The sequence below is a fragment of the Miniopterus schreibersii genome (genome assembly GCF_964146895.1).
Source record: "Miniopterus schreibersii genome assembly, chromosome: 2".
Classification (NCBI taxonomy): Eukaryota; Metazoa; Chordata; class Mammalia; order Chiroptera; family Miniopteridae; genus Miniopterus; species Miniopterus schreibersii.
The window spans coordinates 80,312,017-80,334,326 of record NC_138102.1 but is presented as its reverse complement, the minus strand read 5'-3'; the positions used below and the strand labels follow the sequence as shown (position 1 = coordinate 80,334,326).

At 39.5% G+C, this 22,310-nt stretch overlaps 1 protein-coding gene across 1 annotated transcript in view; it reads right to left on the bottom strand.

The window, feature by feature from the left end:
• The window catches only part of LHFPL6 (LHFPL tetraspan subfamily member 6), a 244,932-nt gene that overhangs the window by 5,072 nt on the left and 217,550 nt on the right, over positions 1-22,310 (bottom strand). Inside the window, exon 3 of the mRNA XM_081131006.1 lies at positions 7,250-7,348. Coding sequence (XP_080987132.1) covers positions 7,250-7,348 — 99 coding nt within the window. The remainder of the gene's footprint in view (positions 1-7,249; positions 7,349-22,310) is intronic.

The window sequence follows — 22,310 nt, the reverse complement described above, 5'->3', positions numbered from 1 at the left end:
GCCCAATCGCACCAACCACAGCCCATTCCCACCAACCACAGCCCATTCCCACCAACCACAGCCCATTCCCACCAACCACAGCCCACTCCCACCAACCACAAAAAATGGAGCAAACAGCCTACAGATAATAAAGACAACATTCAGGCATTAATCATAAAATAGTGGAAAATGTTAAGTGAGGAGGATATGTGTGCAGAACAAATGTGCCCACATGGACAGAGAAGGGAGCATAGACTTCGTCTTCTCCAGGACGCCTCTGGAGAGGACCAGAGCAGTGCACAGACACAGAGGGCACATTTTCCTCCACAAAATTTCTTGGGCCTAGTGAGATTGAGTGGTTATGTACTCCATAGGAAACAACATATCCCACTACAGGAAAGGTTTTTTCTAGATGACACATAAAAAGGTTTTCCATAAGCAAAAGTATGTGCTCCCTAAGAGAAAGACTACAGGATTTTTATGTGCAATTAAAGCTGTCCCAGGCAGCTCCAGCTGCGAGTACATGTGGCAAGACAGGAAGGCAAGATGATGCAGAGTTGGGGGTTAAACATGAACAAGACAGGATTTTTCACTGCACCACTGGCTAGGCTGGGCTTCCTCTGCCTGCGGGAATTTCCCAGCATCATTTGGTGTCACATTTCAGAGTGTTCCCTGGGTCCCCCTGGGCTTACCCAGTTTGGTTCTTGGTTTAACTTACAGCGCTGCCTGACTTTCCTTTGTCACCTTCCTGCACTAGCTCTCTGTGTGAGGGAATGCAGGCTTCTGCTGGACCTTTTTTTCCCCACTTTGCATTTTATTTTAATTTTTTAAATTTTATTTTTGTTTAAAATATTACAGATGTCCCTTTTTCTCCCCAATGACCCGTTCCACCCCATCCCATCCCCCTCCCCAGACCTTCTCCCCAGCATTGTCCGTGTCCTTGGGTTGTGCATATATGCATATAAATTCTTAATGACTCTCAGTGACTTGGATGTAAGTGTCAAAAGTTTGGAACAGGTCCAGTAAAAAGCCATTGCTGTTGTAACAACTTTATATTTGGCTAAATCTCAATGCATGTTTAACACCTTACTACTCTCCCCAAAAGCAGTATCAGAATGGGATTATAAATTTACTTTAAGCAATTACCAGAAATGCTTCAAGTTTTAGGAGTCTCTTCTAGAACCAAGTGACGGACACTAACTGCTGCCTTCTGCAAGCACCTCCCAGGCAAGTCCCATTCTGGTGCACAACTCAGATGCCCATAGGCCACTAGGTAGAGCCTTCTGTATTAATATCACAGAAGCTGGCAGCAGCTTCTTCTGTTGTGTTGGCAGAAGTAGAGACTTAGTTGTGGATATCAGGAAAACTCGGTCACTCAGATTTCTATGAAGCACCAGCACCAAGCTTGACAAAGCTCAAAAAACAAATTCTATTTTTGTTCCCATTCTTGCCCACTGATCTCCTCATAACTTGCAAATCAGTTTTTCTCAAATGCAATTATATTTGAAAGAAGAGAAAATATGAATCAGGAGTCACAGAGCTAAAGGAAACGTGTGAAAAGAGATGTGGGATGCTCACTGTTCAGATTAGAGAAGAGATTTCTTGCTGGATTGAAAATATGAAAAAACAGACTCTCATCTTTTCCAACATGAAGAGGTTCTAAGTTTTCAGAATTTATGGTACTGTTCTTCGGAGCCTAAGAGTATAATTTCAAAAACAGAAATTATTGCTTTCATTTTGCTCTTTAATTTGAATGGCCTCTCATTCAAATTAAAGAGCAAAATGAAAGCAATAATTACTCAAATTCACTTGGCAAATCAGCAAAATAAATTAATTAAAACACTACTTTTGAGCATAAGGGTATAATTAGAAAAGTCTTTCCTGGATAAAAATATCTTTGAGGCATAAACTATATCAATTAGACAATGTGATTATTAAGACTTTATGTGTCAATCCAAACTTAGTCATGAAATATAAAAGGAAGAGTAAAGATTGACCAGCAAATACTCACTTAAAATGGTCCTGCACAAATAATATGAATAATCGTAGCAAACATCTTTTGAGCTCCTGTCAGGTGAAGGTGCTGTGCTACATTATGTATTATTCTTATCATCTGTACTGTTTTATTCTCTTAACAAGTAATAAATAAAATCAACATTGTTAACACTTAAACAGCATAAACCATCACTGACCACAACCATGGACTTCATGATGGAAGGAATACAGGGCACTGAAGTCCAAAAAAGACACACTGAGAAGCCTCTTCTCCTCTTTGCCTCATCTTCCACTCACGAATACCACTGCTTCTCAGTAAAATCTGACTCTCTACAATTCTGAACACATCCAACCTGGACCGTAAGAAGCCAATTAGTACATGGTATTTTCTGGCAGCCGCTATTCATTCAAGAGTGACACATGGCAAAATTGGCCCAACTAGACTAAGAGACTTTTAGTCCATTACGGGGGAGAAGCTCACCCTCTCCTATTTGACATGAACAAGGTGCTTAGCGCTACAAGGGCCAAATGCAGTTATCTTATGACCAAAGGGAGAACTGGCCTCAGCATGAAGCCAACTTGAAGACACACAACATCTTTGAGCCCCCGGATCGGTCAAGTCTGCAGCTCACCGTAGCTCTGGCCTTTCTGTAATAAGATATCTTAATTGTCTTCTTTGTTTCTTTAAGCCAGTTGGAGTCAGGTTTTTTTAACCTAAAGCTAGAGCATCGTAGTTTATATAAAACAAAATGAATGTTTGTTAAACTAAATTCTAGCAAAGTACAAAAAATTAATTTTCTATATAAAGTAGGACAGTATTTTTTCCAAGTATGTGCACTGACCACTTGCACCAGACTCACTTGGGATATTTGTTTAAAACACAAATGAGAAAATAATAATTTCTCATAGAAATTATGATTTTTTCCACATTCTAAAAATCCACATTCTCAACAAGTCTACCTCTGATTCTAATGCCAAAGGTTGAGAGCTACTGTCAAGGCAAGCTATACAATTTCAGTTGGGAATTTAGGAATTCATGATGCATTCTGTTTGGACTCTTGTTTCTGTTTTGAAGATGTGTGTATTCAAACCTGCTCCTTGGTTCTTCATAAGTAAGTGTGATCCAATGGTAAGCAGAGTAACAATCTTTAATTTGTAAAAGTGAGTATTTTTGCAAAATTATGTCAAAGCTTTGCACTTAATAAAATATTAAAATTCTTGAGAAATACTCAATAGCTTTATTAAGTTGTTTTCAAGGTGGGTAAAAAATATTTTCCCCAAATCGCCTTTTTAAAGAAAAGGGGCATTTAAAAAAATAGATTTTATTAGACTCCTATCATATTATATTACAACCATAAATGTGAACTTTTAATGAAGTCCCTTCCTTGCCTAACCACTACTTATATTTCTGGATGCAGTTTAAGTGTTCTTTTCCTAAGATGCCCTACCTACTCTCTCTAAAATATTACTTTTCTCATGGCTGGTAGGTGGAATTAAAACCTGTTGAAACAAGGATGCAGCCCCTAAAGCAGATCTGCAGTGTGGTCACTAGTCCTCCTTCCTGCTCTTCTTCCTGCCCTATGCAACCTACCCCCCAAGCCACCCTAAAAAATGTCCACACTCACTCTTCCTAAGCCTTCTACAGCCTTAAGGGCTCAGCTAGAAATAATACTTCCTTAGGAAGCTCCCAGGTGAGGCCAGGCCCCCCTTGAATGGTGATATCGCAACCAGATAAAATACCAGTCAGGCTGCTTTTAGCTGCAAGTAAGAGAAAGCATGCCTCAAACTTTACCAATAAGGAAATGAATTACTATGTTGTCAACTAGGTTGTAAATTCCTAGGGAAGGCCTGCTTCAGGATGACTGCCCACAGGCTGATTTTTCCGCCCACCTGTACATCACCCTCTCCTGCAGGCTGCTCCTCCTGCCACTCCATCTTGTCAGATTATAACCAGAGGGAGGGAAAACATAGTTTCTGGAACCTCTCCCTTAGGCACATGATCCCTTCTTCCTCAGAAATCTCTTGAAACATCTCCTCTAGTCTCACTGACCCAAATGGGCTTAAGCCTTCCCATTGTATGCTAGTGTTATCTGGGATAACCAAGATTAATTTATAGTGCTTGCCACCTTATTTTACAATACTGCACAACAAGAAAATTGTAGTATTTAGTAGCATACTCTAGGATAATTGGATGGGACTGCTGAGTGCTGAGTCTTGGACTGACCTAGGCCCTGACCTGGGGAGCTGAAGGGATCAGTAAAGGAGACGTTTACTGGAATGTCAGGGGTATGCTTTGGTTGAAACCAGGGGTCCTCAAACTACAGTCCAAGCACCTGTTTTTGTAAAAAAAGTTTTATTAGGACACAGTCATACCCATTCATACATGAAGTGCTTTTCATATTACAACTGCAGAACTGAGTAGTTAAAAGAGAGAATATATGGTTCACAAAGCTGAAAGTATTTACTTACTTGTCTCTTACAGAAATGCCTGCCAACCTCTGGTTTGGAGTCACCAACTAGAGTGGAATAATATTGGCAAGGCAACCACAGTGCTCACTGCTTCTTCTGTCTGACACTTTCCCTTTCTAACATACTTCCCACGTATATTGGAATATCTTATTGAATATCTGCCTCTCCTGCTAATTTTTAAGTTCCCTGGGAACAGTGAATAGTGTCTTTTTTAAATTACTTGCTGGTACCAGGTCCCAAGCACCTAGCACAGGGTCTGGCACACTGGCAGCACCCCATAAATATTTGTTAGCTGAGTGAGTGAAAGAATGCACTCCTTAAATAATCTTTCATGTGGGAACAGAAGAGATGATTTCTTTCAGGATGTGCTCTAGAAATTGAGTAACAACATTTCAATATAGCATGCAAGAAAGTCGCCCATATTCTACAATAAGTAGGGCATGAACCTTAACAGCATTAATATTTCCCAGCCTTTGGGAGGAAGATGTGCCCACATGCTGTCTCCTTTGGGAAGAGGCAGAAGTAAGCTCAGATTCCCAGAAGTGGCAGGGGCAGGGTGTGGCCGCAGCAAGCAGTGGGTATGCCACTAAAAATGAGCCCCAGAGCTCTCCTTAGTGAATTCTCATCCTCACGTGCATGCTCTGGCTCCCAGGCCCAAGTTTGCTCCATAATCTGTGACTTCACTCATTTACCAAAGTTCATCCTTCATCTTTGTTCAGGGGAACAGTAACAATTTCTTAAAGACAGCAAATAGGTAGACTGGTGGGATAGGCATAATGATATCTCTATGCAACAGTTTCTCTTTACATCTTCTTTTTAAAGTAAAGATAACAGAGTCTGCAAAAATAATAGTAGCTTGGAGAAAGCAAACTCAACACACTTATTCAGGTGACCTAGAAACTCATTTTATGTGTAAATGATCCCAGTTTTTTATTTTCTCAGCATGCAGTCTAAGAGAAATCTATAAATAAAAAAGCAAAAATTAAAATGACACTACAGTTTTTAAATTGCTAAAATGGCTTCAGTGAGTTTAATAACATATTATTACCTCTAGTAAAGAGGCAAGAGGTTTTCTTTAAAGTTTAAGTTTGACATTTTTAATCCACAATGCTAAGAAGACATAGAACACTGAGGTTTAGTAATGAAGGTAATAACAAGATCTGAGTTTCATTATAACCTGCTAATTAGTATAGCCACACACAATAACAAGAGAGATCAGCTAGAACAGTATTCTAATCAAGTCGAGGCCTGTATGAAACAGCCAAGAAAACTTCAAATACTAGAGAAAGGGAAATGCCAAACACTATGTTAAAATATACCCCTGGACAGTTTGCTTTCCAGAAACAAACAAAAACAAAACAAAACACTGGTAGTCAACTTCGTGCCAGCATTTTCTCCTTCTGATAATTTATGGCAAGCACAAACAAATCCAGCCTTAAGAAAGCCTCATCATCAAGGAGGAAGCATGGGCAGAGGGGGACCTCTTGGTTTGTATTCCAGTGAATTACGTGGTATTTAGAGCACCAACTTCTCTACCAAAAGAGCCAGTATTATTTTGAGTGAAGCAGAGTGTTTGTCATTGAGTCAAATAAAAATTGCTCATTTCAAATTCACAGACCTTTGATATGCTATCACATCTGTCCATTTTTCTCAGTATCTAATAGAAACAAAATTTTCATAGAAGTTCTAACATAAAAATAATTTGAAGTGATTTGGGGTATGGTAATACTGCCATTAGACCAATTCCCTCAAAATTTTTCTTCTAAGTGTAAACTATTTAATGTGTAAAGTGGATGTTTAGTTAGTAACTCACTATGCACTAATGGTCAAAAACAATCTGTCTATCCACATATTAAGAAAAAATATTTGTTATCATTTGACAATGTGTCTTATGGGTTCATAGTCTTTGGTCTAGTAACACCAATTCTAGAAGAACATCCTAAGAAAATAATTCAATTAGGAAAAGACTTATGTTCATTAAACTATGTCTTTAAATAACAGAAACTGGAATAGAAAGAAATAAGGAAGTGGTTAAGTAACCAACCAAGTGAAATATTATCCCATCATTACAACTTATAATGGTGAAACCCATGTAGTATGCAAAAAACTTATAGATTGCAAAGCAGAATACACTAATCTATAGGTGAAAAATATCTGAAACTTTCTAATTAGTACACAGAAAAATTCATGAGCCTTTCATCAGTGTGTGAATTCCCAGATTTCCTTTTTCTCCATGGTCTCCTGATAAACTGTTCTCATTCCTCCCCTGTGCCTTTGCTATCCCATAATCCTTGCCAGCAAGGTGTTTCTGTTTACTGTCAGATAATTCACACACGTCACTACCTTGAAAACCCAATCTGATTCTTATCCCTTTCATAAAGTTGTCTACTGCCTTCGAGTGAAATTGCTATATATCCCCTAGCCCTTCCTGTCATTTCCTTGATAGTTTTGTTTGCTTTATCTTCTCATAGAGTGTGAATTCCATTGACAATTATTTTTAGCATTTGCGATGAGTAGTAAATATATGATTTTGAATGAATGAATTAATAAACACAAACACTTCAGAACAAGGGTTATTTCTTTTCTTTGTATCTACAATATTTCCCATAGTTCAGGTCAACAGTAGATTATAAATGGCTCTTCACTGAAACAGAAGGATAAGTGAAAGCATGGGTATTGTTAAAGTGGACTCTGGCTGCAATACCAACATGTGTTTTTCTCCCCCATCCCTTGTCTACTTTCTGCTCCTATGAAAGATCAGATAGGTTCTTTTCTAAAAGGAGTGCCATCTATGACGAGAACTTACCCAGGTCAAACTGGCCAGAAATGTAGCCACAAGCCTGCCGAACTTCCTCGCTGTCCCAGCCCAAGGGGTAGAGGGCACAGCCAGCACCGATCAACAAGCCTGCAAAGAGATAAGAGAAGGGGGCTTTACCAGTGTCCCTCTGTATCCCTGGATAAAGGTAGCAGGGGGAAAAAAATCAATATTAGCAATATAACAAAGGAGGATGGTGTCTGCTTTTTGGAAAGTAACAGCCACAGCTCCCTCAAGCAATCTAAAGTTAGGTTCCGAGAACAATTTCAAGTCTGCTTAAAAGGAAAAAAGAAAGACAGACCAAAGAAACAAAACAAAAAAACCCAACACCATCACAGACAGCTTAGTTTGGTTCCAACTTTGCCTTTTAAAGCATCAAAGGCCTTGCTTTAGGAAATACAGTCCTGTTTAAGAAATAAAATCCAGAAGTCCTTTTAATTACTCTTGTAAAAAGCCAACCAATTCCACCATTAATCCACATAAAGTAACTCAAGAGCAAGCAAAGTGCTTAATAGGTTATGGTTCCTCATTCATTAGATTTTTCCAATTAAAGAATCAAAATAGAATGTTTCAGCATCATCAAATTTTACCAGGGGCAGAGAAAACATAAAGATTTTCTAAAAGTTTCTTTTTTAAAAAAAGAAAATTTTTTTTTTATATATCTTTATTGATTTTAGAGAGAGGAAAGGAGAGGCAGAGAGAGAGACAGAAACATCAATGATGAGAGAGTCATTGATCAAGCCCACAACCGGGCATGTGCCCTGACCGGCAATCGAACCCTGATCGCCTGGATCCCAGGTCTACGCTCAACTGCTGAGCCACGCCCGGCAGGGCAAAGATTTTCATAAACCACTTCAGCATATTGATTGAAACTGGGAGCTGGACTACCTATTATAATGCTCTATTGAGATGTTGAAAATCGAGGAGCACCCATTTGTCTCAGAAATAACCAAGAAGACAGACACTTATTGCAATCTAAGTCCTTCTTGCAGCTAAGAACAAAAGGTTTGATGATTTAACTGAAGAAAGTAATGGATTTATTTTAACATGAATTAAATTATCATGGCAACACACTCTGACAGTTTTCCATCGGCTGACAAGTCTTTAGTTTTGCATCAAAGCCTAATATGGTTTTACAAGAAGCTGAATGAGACTTACGCAGCCACCATTTGAATCTGAAGGCTAATGTAAAAGTAACAACTTGTCACATCAATCAGTAAGTAATTATCACTTGTAAGTCTCACAAGTGTGCTGGGTCAGTAGGACCAATGCATACACAGTCTGATTGGTGAGAATACCATCCTTGTCTGAGAGGTTGTGGGTTATAAGGGGCTAAATGAAGGAACCCCCCAAATAAGAAAATCTGTTAATATGGTAATGTAAAGGCAGAATGACAGGGCCCCAATCGCATCTAGAAGATACTTCCAATAGTTCTGGATTGAGTCCCTTCCTTCTTTTCTTCCCACTCTGATTTTTCTCCCTCCACCCCTCGTGGGTGACTTAAATAGTTATAATCCATACAAATAGTCTGTTTCCTCACAGGCATTTAAGGAGAAGCTGCTTTCCACCCCCACACCCAACCTCTATGCTGAGCAGTATGGAGAGACCTTCCCCATGAACTGACACACATTTCCCACCCTGGTGCTCCTGTCTCCAATCTGTCAGTTGGTCAACAGTAAAGTGATCATCTAATGCAGAGGGGTTGTGATATGAGGGAATGTCTACAAAGAATCATTGAAACTGCAAATCACTAATCCGAGGATGTCCTATGTATAAATATGAATTGTGTTGAGGCTGAAGAGTAATTTAGTAATAGGAGGTTTTGCCGACTAAGCAAATGTTCCAGTGACAGATTTCCTTAGGCTTTTCCCCTCATGATAGGATTTATGGCATTCTGATAATAACTCCAAGCTAGTGTTATTCAGCATTAAGTAAAGAGATAATTAATGAGGGTGCCTAATAGCCACATGGTGCTAGTGGCTACCACATTGGGTAGCATAAATAAAGACTGTTTTCATAATTGCATAACATGCTATTGGAGAGGGCTGTTCTAGACTTAAAACACACCACTTCAAAAGGAGCTGGGTTGGCCAGATTCTTATACGCTATGCCTGATACTGCTTGTTAACAATCAAAATCATCCCTGCTCATTTAGATTCTCCCTTTCTAGGTAGGGCTAGAGGCCAGGAAACTACATTTCAAAAACTCTCCTTTTAATAGGAATTCTGGTTCATATTCTGTCAGTGAGAAGCCTTCAAGTGGGATTTAGAAGGTAAAAGAGAGGGATAAACCATATTCCTCATTGGAAGCTGCAGTCAGGGGTATGTCTTTCTGCAGACAGTAGATGTGATTTTACAAATGGCGACCTGGCATCCCTTAGCATCACCCGCTAAGGACATGTCATCAGTTGCAGCTTCTTTCATTCCTTGCACTTCTTGAATTCCTGTATTAGTCTCTGAACTTCACGTCCCCAGACCTAATAGATCTTTGAAACTTTGTGTCCCTGGGCTACATCCCTTCTTACTTGGAATTTCTAAAGTGGTTCCTTTTACTAGCAAACCTTAGCTGGTACATGCCCAACTTGTTCAAAGGGACTGATATATATCTTTCTATCATATTCTATTTCTTGAACATCATCCATTTTCTCAATTAAAAATGTTCTCTAATATGACTTATGCTAATTATGAAACCTTGGGGTAAGTATAGAGAGTAATATTAGAAAGCTTTGTGTTAACTATCTCTGTGGTTCTGGTCTCTAGTTAGGGAACATATGCTAATTAACCTCTTCTGGAGTGTGAGTTTTAAGAGGAGGTACTCCAAATGTAGACTAATTGACCTTAGATTGAAGTCGACTAGCATTTTTATCAGCTAAACGTAAGCACTAACATTGTAAAGTTAGAAATCATTAAGCATAAAAGTAAGAACATCTTTTTAATGGAAAACAATCTGCCACTGTTCAGTTTTAGCAGTGTTAAACCTTAAACCATGTTGGAGAAATCAATGATTGATGGATGCATAGTTTGAAAACCCTTGAATCAGATACCACTTAGATATTATACTTGTGAATGAAAAAGAGGCCACATGCTAAATCTGACAAGCTCAGGGGAGTCCCACAGGACAGCCCTTACAAATTCAGAGACAGAAAATAACCACACAGTGTGGTCTGAATGTAAAAAGTTCTAACTTAAAGCAGGTCACGGTGGGTGGTCACATCCTGGGCCTGCAGTTTCCTTGACAAAGGTCAATCTTTACCTTTGAAATTGTCTATTATCTTTGTGCATCTAAGATAACATAACTTTGAAAGGTAGAGAAATTTTCTCTTCCAGACTCCTGGAAGGCACAACCAGCAGCATGAGGCCACATTGTTATCTTGTTACCCATATACCATCTCTCTGTGCTGTAAATGTACCCACCAATTATCCTGTACCCACCAATATAAAAGAAGTATGTGTCTCTCTGTTTTGCTTTTTATCCAAACTCAGAGAGTTCCCCACTTTGCTTTCTCCCACCTCCCTAACCTATCACCAACAGATTTTATGTAACCTTCCTAATGTTTCCTCCTTTGATTCTAACGTATAAAATAAGCTGCAAAACTGCTATTCTCTGGAGCATTTTCTCAATCCATTGAGATTTTGCTTCCTGCCAATTGTCATCAGTTTGGCTCAAATAAAACTCTTATAAGACTTTCTCTTAGGCTGGAAGTTCTTTCATCAACATATTGTACATGGAAATAAGGCTCAGAGAATATTCTGGAATCTAAAGTGGTTGCCCAAATGATATATTAATGACAAAATGAGTTTAAATAGCTCTAGTTGACTAATTTGCTCCTGGAAAGTGAATGGCTCTGTTAGAATCTTCTGGCTTATAAGTTTTTATATAGTTTACATAGATTTTCTTTATTAGATTTGTAAACTTTGTGGCTACCACATGGAATTAATTATGTGGCATTTTTGCCATAAAAGATATCATGAAAAAAGTCACATTTAGGACTTTTTGGAAATCTGTGTGTATAGGAGTGAAAGTGAGAAAAGAGGCTGGGAAGCTAGAAAACAAACAGGAGGTAGGTGGTAAGAGAGGTGGGGTGGGTGAAGGAAGTGTGAGATAATTTGCAGCTACAGGCTCATTTGCAATTCAAAAGCAATCTATTTTTGCAATCTGAAAGATTTTGTAACTTTTTAAAAAAAGATTTTTAAAATTGATTTTTGGAAAGAGGAAAGGAAAAGGAGAAAGAGAAATGTTGATGTGAGGGCAAAATATCAATTGGCTGCCTCCTGTACAACCCTGGCATGTGCCCTGACCAGGAATGAACCAGCAACCTTTCAGTGCACAGGGAGATGCCCAACCAACTGAGCCACACTGGCCAGGGCAAAGACTGTAACTTTTAAGAGGTCATGAGTAAATCACAAATTAGTGTAAATTAGTTCCATCTTTAGCTTTCACCCAGTACCTAGCTGAAATCAGCTATCAAGAGGCAATAGACCATGAGGAAGATCATTTTGTAAGAGTATTACCAGGGAGATGATGAGATCTTGGTTCCTGTCTTTTTGAGGGAAAGATTTCAATCAAGACACTACAAGTTCAAGAAGATTGAAATCATATCAAGCATCTCAGATCACAATGGCATGAAATTAGAAATCAACTACAGTAAAAACACTCAAAAACATTCAAACACACAGAGGCTAAATAGCATGTTATTAAACAATGAATGGGTTACCAATAAGATCAAGAAAGAAATCAAAAACTTCCTGGAAACAAATGAAAATGAACACATAACAACCCAAAATCTATGGGACACAACAAAAGCAGTCCTAAGAGGGAAGTTCATAGCACCACAGGCCTACCTGAAAAAGCAAGAAAAATTTTTAGTAAACTATCTAACCCTACAACTTAAAGAATTAGAAAGCTCTCCTGTGAAGCCGTCCAGACCAGGGCTTTTGTTTACTGGCATTTTTTTTAATTGCTGCTTCGATTTCATCAGTTGTTATTAGCCTATTTAGGTATTCTGATTCTTCCTGATTCAGTTTTACATAATCTCACTCATATGTGGAATCTAATAAACAGAATAGTTCCAGAGACATAGAAGCATGGAACAGACTGATGAATCTCAGTGGGAAGGCAGGGTTGGGGAGTGGGTGGGGAGACAGTAATCAAAGAACTTATATGCATATATGCATAACCCAAGGACACAGACAATAGTGTGGTGAAGGCCTGGGGGTGGAGAGGTGCGGATGTGGGGTGGAGGGAATCAATGGGGATAAAAGAGGGATATCTGTAATGCTTTCATTAATAAAGATAAATTTACCAAAAAAAAAAAAAAAGACAGTGTAGAAAAGCAAGCAAGAATTTATTTGCCACAGCAAAAATACACTTAGGACTGTGAAACAAGGAAGGTGCAAAGAAGTAATAGGAGAGCCTAGGCTGGGCTGCTTTGGCTCACTGAGAAGTCAGAGAGAGAGAAGGGGGCCTTGGAGACAGGTTCAGGGAGTTAGCCTGGGATAAGCTGCCGCTTGCTGCCCATTGCTCCCCTGGTTGCAAGTCTCGTGGGGTACCCTTGGAGGGAAGAAGGAAATGGCCCTGGTGTTCTTCCTTGGGGGTGGGGGGTCGGCGGAGCTCTTTGAATCCTTTGTCCTGAGCTATTTATCTCTTTCTTGCAGGAAGGAAATCTTAGGAGAGGTCACGAGGGAGTGTCTCAATAGAATATTCATCAGCTTTCCAGGTGTGCTCTTTCAGGGTTGTGGTCTCCACTGATCCACTGATTGGTCAGTGCCAAGGCAGGAGATCATTAGTCAATGTAGCTGGTTCTGAGGCAACCACAGGGTGCCACTTGACTGGTTTCCATGCTTATATGGGCCTGGAGCTGAAATACAACTGAGGCCTACATGTTATCTTTAGGGAGGAAAGCTCGGTGGGGGGAGGGGAGTTCTAAACCGCATGACCAACAATATGCTAGGGGAGGACAGGTTACCCTGGGGACAAAGTTCTTGTTTACCCAGTTTCACCCCTTGCTTCCTGCTCTGGTGAGTTTCTGTACCTGGCCCATCTAACACAAATCATTTATTCTCAAGTGTCCTTGGTTTAGGGAAGATAGGATTTACTAGGTGGCTTCAAACTGCTGTTTGACAATCTGTCTCATTTTCCCTATTCAGCTTGTCCTGGAATTTTCTTAGATTTTACTGTGCTATAACAGGAGGTCTTAGGAATTTAGGGAGATGCTGCCTCCTGAAAATGAAAAAATAACAATCCAACAAATGACTCAATAATTCTTAAATTTAAAAAAAGTGAATATTGCATTGACTAAGGCCATTTCAACCTGAGTACCCTAGGGTTTTGGCCTCACCCTGTATAAGACAATAAGTATTTGAAGAACCAGATCAGTGAAATGACCTCTAAGGAGAAGCCAGTGTTGGTGGAGAAGAGAAGGCAGATAAATGCACAGAGATCAGCACTTGGGAGCTGTGTAGTGATGCTATGTTGTAAAAGAGCCTTTAGCTCCATATGGGCTCCTGTGTCTAAATCTTAGCCTGGTATGCCTTGCCTGTCCATAAACCACCCACGGGAGAGAGTCCCTAGTTAAAACTGTATTTGTTTTTTGCACAATGCTGGAAATATCTGCTATGATACTAATTTTTTAGAATTTGAGTTTGAAGTCTGAAGTTCCTAAACAGCTTAGTGGTCCAAGTAAGAACAGGATGCTGGGAATTTTCCCTTCCTTAAAACACTTTCTATTCAAAGTCAGTACTTAACACTTAGCCATTAGCGTATTAACATAACAATTGGGTTCCTGCAAAAAAAGCAACACAAACCTCTAGTCACCAAATGCCAGTTACTCTGCAAAAGTAGTGAGACTAGAGCCCTCCTTTTAAACTCATGAGGACTTATTTTTTCCAGGCCACTCTTCAAATTTTGTATGTGATCTCACTTTTCTCCATGACTATTGCTCCATTCTTTTTCCACAGTTTTTTTTTTGTTTTTTGTTTTTTATTGTGTGACTTTTTCCACCTATTGCCCTTTTAGTGATCAAACCAGCTTTTCCCATGAATGCATCTTTTATGTTTTTTGGATACTTTTATCCTTCCTCTAGTTTCTTTATCTTCTTTTCAGTGGCAAGCAATGAGGGAAATTGTTTTCTTTACTTTTCTCATGAAAGCTACTCAGTCTTGTAGCCTATTATCTGGACTTCTCTTTGGAAGACTTTGGCACTTTTCCATTTTCAAGTCTCCACATGCTAATTTATGTACATGATATTTGTCCTCCCTTTCCAGACCTAGATAATGGCCCCTTTACAAAATGTAACAACAAAATAAATCCATTGGTGGCTTGGTGGCGAGTGAACAAGAGAGCAAGGGCCAGTGTTTAACTCTTCAGGCCTTGAAATCACAGTAAGGGGGAATCTACTTAAGTATTCTATAAGAAGGGGGCTTGGTTAGGTTCTTTCTCATAACCCATATTTCCTTTCAAAGTGCTTTCTGGAAACTGAGGCACAGAGAATAAAAGAAGCTTATCCAGATCAACCTCAGGACTCTTGGGTCCTATCTAGCCCAAGACTCTTTTCTACCTGTTATAGCCCTGATGCTCACCACCCACAATTTGACTTCAGCCATAGACATGTGGGATTTGATCATCATCATGTTATACTAAGTGGAACTTTCACCTGTAGATCCAGATTTCTTGTGTCTCTTAAATAATTTGTTGGGGGCGAAAACAGCACCAGGTATTAGACTGGTGGAATCAGACCGGACCTTGGTTCAGCAACCTCAGTACTTGAGTTCTGGCTAAGAAAGAATTTAGAGCCAAGACTCAAACAATAAGAAAAAGTTTATTTAGAAAGTCACAGAGGTAGAAGTGAGTGGTGGAAGAAATGGGCTCAAGAAACAAGTTACAGAGGCAAAAGAAGGGGCTCTTGGAGCAAAAGAGACAGAAGGGTAAAGGTAACCCATCTGGGGGGAAGAGGAGAGGGATGGGAAAGGTGAGGGTGTGTTCTCCTTTGAGGGCACTCTGAGTCCTCCATCCTAAGTACTTTTAAGGGTGGAGATTTTAGGGGAGGTTCCAGGGAAGGGTCTCAACAGAATATTCATCAGCTTTCTGTGTGTATCCTTTCAGGGTGTGGTCCCCTCTGATTGGTTGGTGTCAGGGCAGAGGGTCATTAAGTCAATGCAGCTGGACCTGAAGTCAGCCATGGTGTCGCTACTTTTCAGGACCTGGAGCTGAAACATAACTGAGGTCTAGATGTTATCCCTACGGATTAATTTACAAGAGCCTCAGAATATAGATAATTGTATAATAGTTATACGACAGATAATATAAAAGTGATGATTGCCCTCATTTGGTAGAGAAGAAAACTGAAGCCTGGAGAAGCAGGCTCATGCCCACAAAGCTACTAAGTGGAAACTCCAGGGACTTACTTGCAGGTCTGTCTGAGTCCTAACCTAGTACTCCTGACCTCCACTTTTGAATGCTTCCCAAATTCCCAAGTGCCAGCTCTGGGCTGACTTTCCATGTCCATGCATATACTGAACCCTGTATATAATCTGAGAAGAAAGAATAGAGCAGAGGTCAAGAGAGACTTCAAGTCGCCATTTCTCCAGATGGAGTCTGTTGCTGCATATAACCAAAAGCAAGGCCTCTTGGGAACCCTACAAATTACCCCTTCCCTGGGATCTGACTGTGAGCTCTAACACACAAAGCTCTCTGTTCATCAGAAGTTAAACCAGAACAAGCATATCTTGTCCTTACACTACAATATAAAATAGAAATATGATTATTTCTAAACTATCAAAAATACTTTTACAAATCACAAGACTACTTCTTTGCTGAAAACATCCTGCAGAAGAGAACATATTTTAGGTTTTCTTAAAATGTTTTCAAAGAAGCTCCTTGATTTTCACTTCTTCTCCTTTTCAAGAAGACACAGAAGACTGTTAACTTAAAATAAAAAGGCCATTCAAAGTGAGAGGCAAACAAGCATTTATCTGAGATCAATGAGGATAGCTATTCGGAATCATTCATACAAGCAGAATCCGAAATAATGTTCTGATTAGGAGACAAAGGTAATAGGTATTTGTGAGAAAGGGAAGGTGAACAATTTTAGAAGGAAGGCAATCCTATGGTGAAGATAACAGAACATTATTATGTTAATTTTAAACGCTATTTTTTAATTTTCAGTCCAGTAGTCATAGTAACTGCTTTTTTGTTATCTGTGTAAATATTTTTTCAGGGAACAAGGTTGCTTTAAGCCAGTCCCAAAGTTATTTTGTCCTATTTTAGTATTCCAAGGTTTGATATAAGAAGTGTAAGGCAGTTCCTCTGGCATGGCAGCTCTGGCCCCATTTTAAAGTGGCTTTGTTTATATTTTTCCTTACAAGATATACACTAGTGTTAGCCACTAGAATACCTGCTTCTTAGCTCAGAGCAAAAACTTCACTAGCTAATTTTAGCCATGAGTGACTTGTCATCTTTGTTCTTACTAGAGTCTTAGGCAAGCATTAGTAAAAAGGAAAAAAAAATTTAGTTGTTTCAAACAATGAAACTTTGGGGGAAGAGTTTGCAATTTCTATATATACAGTGGTGGGTTCTTTTGTAAATTACATCTGGTTGAAAGAAACATCTTTTAACCTTAGTAGATAAGAGCACCTCAGTTCCATCAGTTTTCCTTACCTGTAAAATGGAGAAAATATCTACCTCTCAAGGTTGTTGTAAAGATTAAATAAGATAGTGTATATAAAGAGATGGGCACAGTACTTCACAGTGAGTTCAATGAATGGTCCCTATTATTAAGCTTTAGACTTTGTATTGTATGTGAAACAGGGTGGTGAATTTGGTTCTAGCCAATGTGTGTAGAAATGCTTGAAAAAACATGCCTAAAATCAAGTCCTTCACTCTCAGAGAAGGTTCTCTTCTTAGGTGGAATGCATAGGTTCCAGCAAGACATACCTGGAACTGTGAGCAATGAACACTTGCCCCAATGGTCCTATCAGCAAATCTCCTTAGTCACAAATGGAAGTGCCACAGCCTGATGACTCTCACACTTAGGCAAAGAATTCATACACTAATGATGGGGAACTCCAAAAGTTAAAATTTTTTAGCTTTAGTTATATAGTTAATAAGCTTGGTAATTAAGGTATGCAGAAAGCTATTGTTCCAGGAACTGAAATGTATGACCAGACTTACCCTAACTCCAGTAGACCTGCAAACAATTTGACCTTTGTACCCCAGGAAGACTGCAAGTGATTAAGATGGTATCTAAGCCACTGTGCTCCAGGGAGAGAAGTCTTCTGTCCAGGATGCAGATAAAGAATCACTGGTCCGCAGATGAAGGGATGCTAGGATAATTGCCAGACTGCAGCTTTTATCTGACTAACCTTTTTTCTGAATTCCAAAACCCTTACCTACTTTTTCCTGAATTCCAAACCCTTTACTTACACTTTTCTTCTTATAAAAAAAGGTCAACTTGAGATGAGATGTAAGACAGTCTTTAAGGTACATAACTCGCCGTCTTCTCGGATCGCTGCCACCCACAAAGATTCAATCCTTGTCTCTACTTATTGGTTCTGGTAATGACAGGTAGCATGAACCTGATTTTTCCAGTTTCACTAGTACAAAGATAATAACACTTTTATTTGTTCTGTTCTTTGTTTTGTTTTTCTTTTACTTTTAAAGGCGACTTTTGGCCTTTCTGTGAAGCAGGTAGAGCCAGAACAGATGTTCCCATCTGGTAGATGAAGGAATGGAGTAACAGACAGGTGGAGAGATCTGAGTGTCATCAAGTGGATAACCACAGGCAGAGCTGGGACACAGACTCAGGACTCCTGACTCCTATTTCAATGCTTTTGGTTCACTGCCTTCACTCTGAGACTGCTAGGGAGGAAGCTCGCAATGCTCAGTCTTTCAGCTTCACCTCTAGAATAAAAAAATGCCAATTTTCATTGACTCTAAAATGTTCTATGGTGTTATATAGGGTAAAAAATAAAGACAGTCATCTGTTTCCAGAGTACCATGGTTTAATACAGCACTTCTCAGACCAACCTGCATAGGACACAGCTAGGGGGCTTGTGAAGATGCAGATTCTGGTTTTGTAGCTCTGGGACAGGGCCAGATATCTGGTATTTTGAACCAGCTCCTGTAGGCAAGACTGCTGTCCAGGCCCACATTTTGAACAATGAGGGTCTATTGGAAATAGTGCAGGCTTTGATGTTGACTATGTCAGGTTCAAATCCCGGCACTACTAACCCAGATGTGTGATCTTGAGCTGCATCCTTTTGACTTCTCTGTGCTTAGACTTGCATTTATAAAATACACATACTGTTGTTGATATTTTTAGCATTGGTATAAGAAATAAATAAAAGCCTTAATAAAAGTGCCTAGTTCAGTGTTTGGCATAAGATAAAGGCTCAGGAAATAGCAGTTTTGTATAAATGATATAAAATGATAATATAATTCATTGTACCACTGCTGCTGCTGCTGAGAACTACATACATTTCATTCCATTATACCTGCCAATTTCAGATTCTTTGTTAGCAGTGACAGGTGCTCACCAGTTTAAAACAAACGAATTAAAACACTAATCAAAAGCAGAGGGCTCTACCTTACTGCTTGCTCACATCTTCACAATAAATATATTTTCTGGAGCTGACCACATCTCTATAAGCTAAGAATTGTTACATTTCTTTCCCCCTAACATTATATTAAGATACATTACAAACTTACAGAAAAGTTGAAACAACTGCATCATAAACACCCATACACTCTCCATCCAAATTCCAGGATTAACAGGTTTTTAAAATTTGTTTTATCACATATCTATCCACTTTCCAATTCCTCTATTGACCCATCAACCCATGTATGTTTGTTTTTTGGAGGGAGGAGATGCTTGTCACAGTAGGTTTCAAATATCAGTACATACGAAGTCTCTTTTCATTATGCTTACTCCACCCCCTTTCCTTCTCTTGGCCCATTAGACTGCACAAATCTCTGAGGCAGACACAAAAGTTAGACCCAAAAGCCATAACTGACATACCACTGCATCTTTACAGCTTAATGGTACTAAATTGGATGCCACCAACCTAAAAGTGATTTATATACAAATTTATATACAAGCATTTTATATAGGGAAATGACTACCTCTGAGGCCTAATAGTATATCAGCCATGCAAACATTTCTCAAACAATCATCCTACAACCCAAAATAGGATCAGTTTGCTTCAGCTGTCTGACACTGAAAAACCAATAAAAACTTCACAAGACATTTTACAAAGCCCAGAATGACAACATAAAAAGTTCTAGGAAAGCCCAGCCACTCAGCACAGGGCTTTTAGTGGACATGCTTTCTCTTAAGGATCACTGCTGTTTTGTATAAAACAAACCACTCATGATACCCCCTAAATGAGAAAAAAAGAGCTAACACAATCATCACACTTCAACATGAAAGCTTTCCAGGAGTAGTGCTAAGCTCCAACAATATCCTGTCAAAAAAGTTTTAACCAGAAAATGAAAAAACACACACCAAAAGCCCCAGCTATAAGTACATTTACGCTGCAAACCCTGACCCCATATCCCACATCAGGTCCCAACCAGACTCAATTACTGCATGTTGGCAAATTGTGATTACCTGCACTCAGATAAGTATTCAAGAGGCAAACTGTTAGGAACAAAGGTGGTGGATCAGAAAGCCCTGTATTTGAATTTGGGGTCTTACTGATGGAGCAAGTCTCTTAAACTTGAGCCCCAAGAGTTTCATCCATCAAATGGATCTGCCTGTGTCTCCTTACAGAGTTGCTGAGAGAATTAGACAAAATGTCCCAGCATAGTGCAGAGCACACAGATGTAGCTTCCCTCTTATCAAATAATGAAGAAGGGAAGGCAAACTCTAAACATTTACTTTTATTTATACAACAGTGACTTTATGAAAAGAAAAAAAAAAAAAAAGCACTGCAACGAGGATGCACTGCTTTCATGACAGGTTTGCAGAACTTGCTGGAATTGCAGGGCACATCATGCCATGAATCCTAACATACCACGCCATAGACTAGACTACCATCCCCCGCCACCTCCAAGCTTTCCAGACATGCCTCCAGATCTTCACTTTGATTCCTGCTAAAGCTCCCAGCTCCCTTCCCCTCAGTCCTGTGGAGTGAATCACCCTGGACAAGGGGAATAACATTACATATGCCTGATGGCTCACTGTGTAATCCTCCCAGAGGCCCTGGGTGAGCTGACATCAGTGACACTGGAGGTGGGATTGAGGGCACAGCAGTGCATGGACAGAGGTTCCTCATATACACTGTCTCCTACAAGAATCGGAGCAAATCTCGGGGTTGTATCTTGTTTGAGTGGAGACAATAGTGGAACCAAGCTATCCTAGTTCTACAAAGATCATGTGAGAAACTTTTATTAAGCTAATACATAGCAGACTTATGTATCTGGGGCCTGAGGGAAGGCCTGGCTGAGTGGGGAACTAGTGGGACGTGAGTAACCAAATTCCCTTGGAAGAAAGGAGAAGCTGGATTGTGGGTTGGGGAGAAGGGAAACAGAGAATGAATCTTTTCATATGGCTGCAAAAAATATTAATTTATTATTTTTTTAAAATTAGTACTTAAAGCTACATAGTCTGAAGAAGGGGCCTGGCTAGATTTAAACTGAAGTAGGGTCCTGACTTGGAAGCTTGCTGTAGACACAGGGTGGGAGCCTGGGAGCCAGAGGTCCTTCTTTGTTCGGCTAGGGTAGCCCAGGTTGGTGGTGGTTTTAGGCAAGTCACTCACTTTGAACTTCAGCACCTCCCTCGTGGCAAGTATGGATAAGCCACCTGTATCTCTCAGGGATGGTGTGATGATCAGAAAGCACATGTCAACTGCCCAGTACACGTAGATGCTCCAGGAGATGGTGATACAGTATGTTCACAAGTGATAGGCAGAGTGCCCTGAATATGGTTAAGGATAAGCACAGAGAGACAGCTAACTATTTGAATGAAAATATCCTCCTCCCCAGTTGTGCTATCCTAATATAAAGTTACCCAGGACAAAGGAGAACTCAGGTAAAGAAATCTAAAACAGTGATGAGCTTCTGGGGCTTTTACATCCATTCTAGGAGTTTGTTTCAGTTCTAACATAACAATATTTAAAAGACAGAATAAAACCTCTCTCCTCACTAGTGCCTTTAACCAATACAGCAAATGCCCAAGAATGGACAGATTCTGTGCTTCCAAACATTATTCATTCATTTCTACTTGACTTTTTAAAAAAGTGTTAAGTTAGGGAGCATTTGAGATATTGCTCCCTGGTATATGTCATCAGTTTGGCTCAAATGCACTCTTATAAAAATTCTCTATAGATTTGGACATTTTTTCCAGTGACATTTACTTGAAGTAGTACAGCAGGATTCCTAAGAAGCCCACCCCAAACCACCCTGTGAACCCAAACCCAATGCTAGGTACAAACAAGGACCCACTGTGCCCCAAGTTCATGCATCAGGTGAACTTGGTGAGATCCCAGGAAACAAAGACTTTAGATGTTGTTTTTTGGAAACAACATCAAATAAAAGACAATCTCCAACCTCATTGGAGAGGAACTTATCAGGCACTAACCATGAATGGACATCTGCCCCTGTCTATGACACTGGCTTCTGGCCTCTGCCTACAACAAACATCAATTAAAGACTCCTTGAGGATGAGAAGCTGTGACACCAGAGGTTGACAGCTGTCCCAAGACATCAACAAAGCATGTATACCTATGGATTGATACTGAAATCAGAATCCATTTGTTCATCTTTACCTGTCTTCTAATAATATTAGTTTCAATAATAGTTATATGTGTTCTTTGGGTTTTTCTATATAGTCCAACTGTTTATGATTACTGAGCATGAGTACTCTTTTCATGGTTTATGTAAATATCAAATTAGATGTCAAATACAGAAAAACGAGGTGGAAGGCAAAATTCAGATCATGACAGTTCACAGGATAGAAATGATCCCAAGTGTTTTATTCACAGTGAAAGCCGTAAGACTTGACAGCCTTCCATTTACTTGCCTTTCCCTTTTTGGGAAAAATTTATCCTCAACTCAG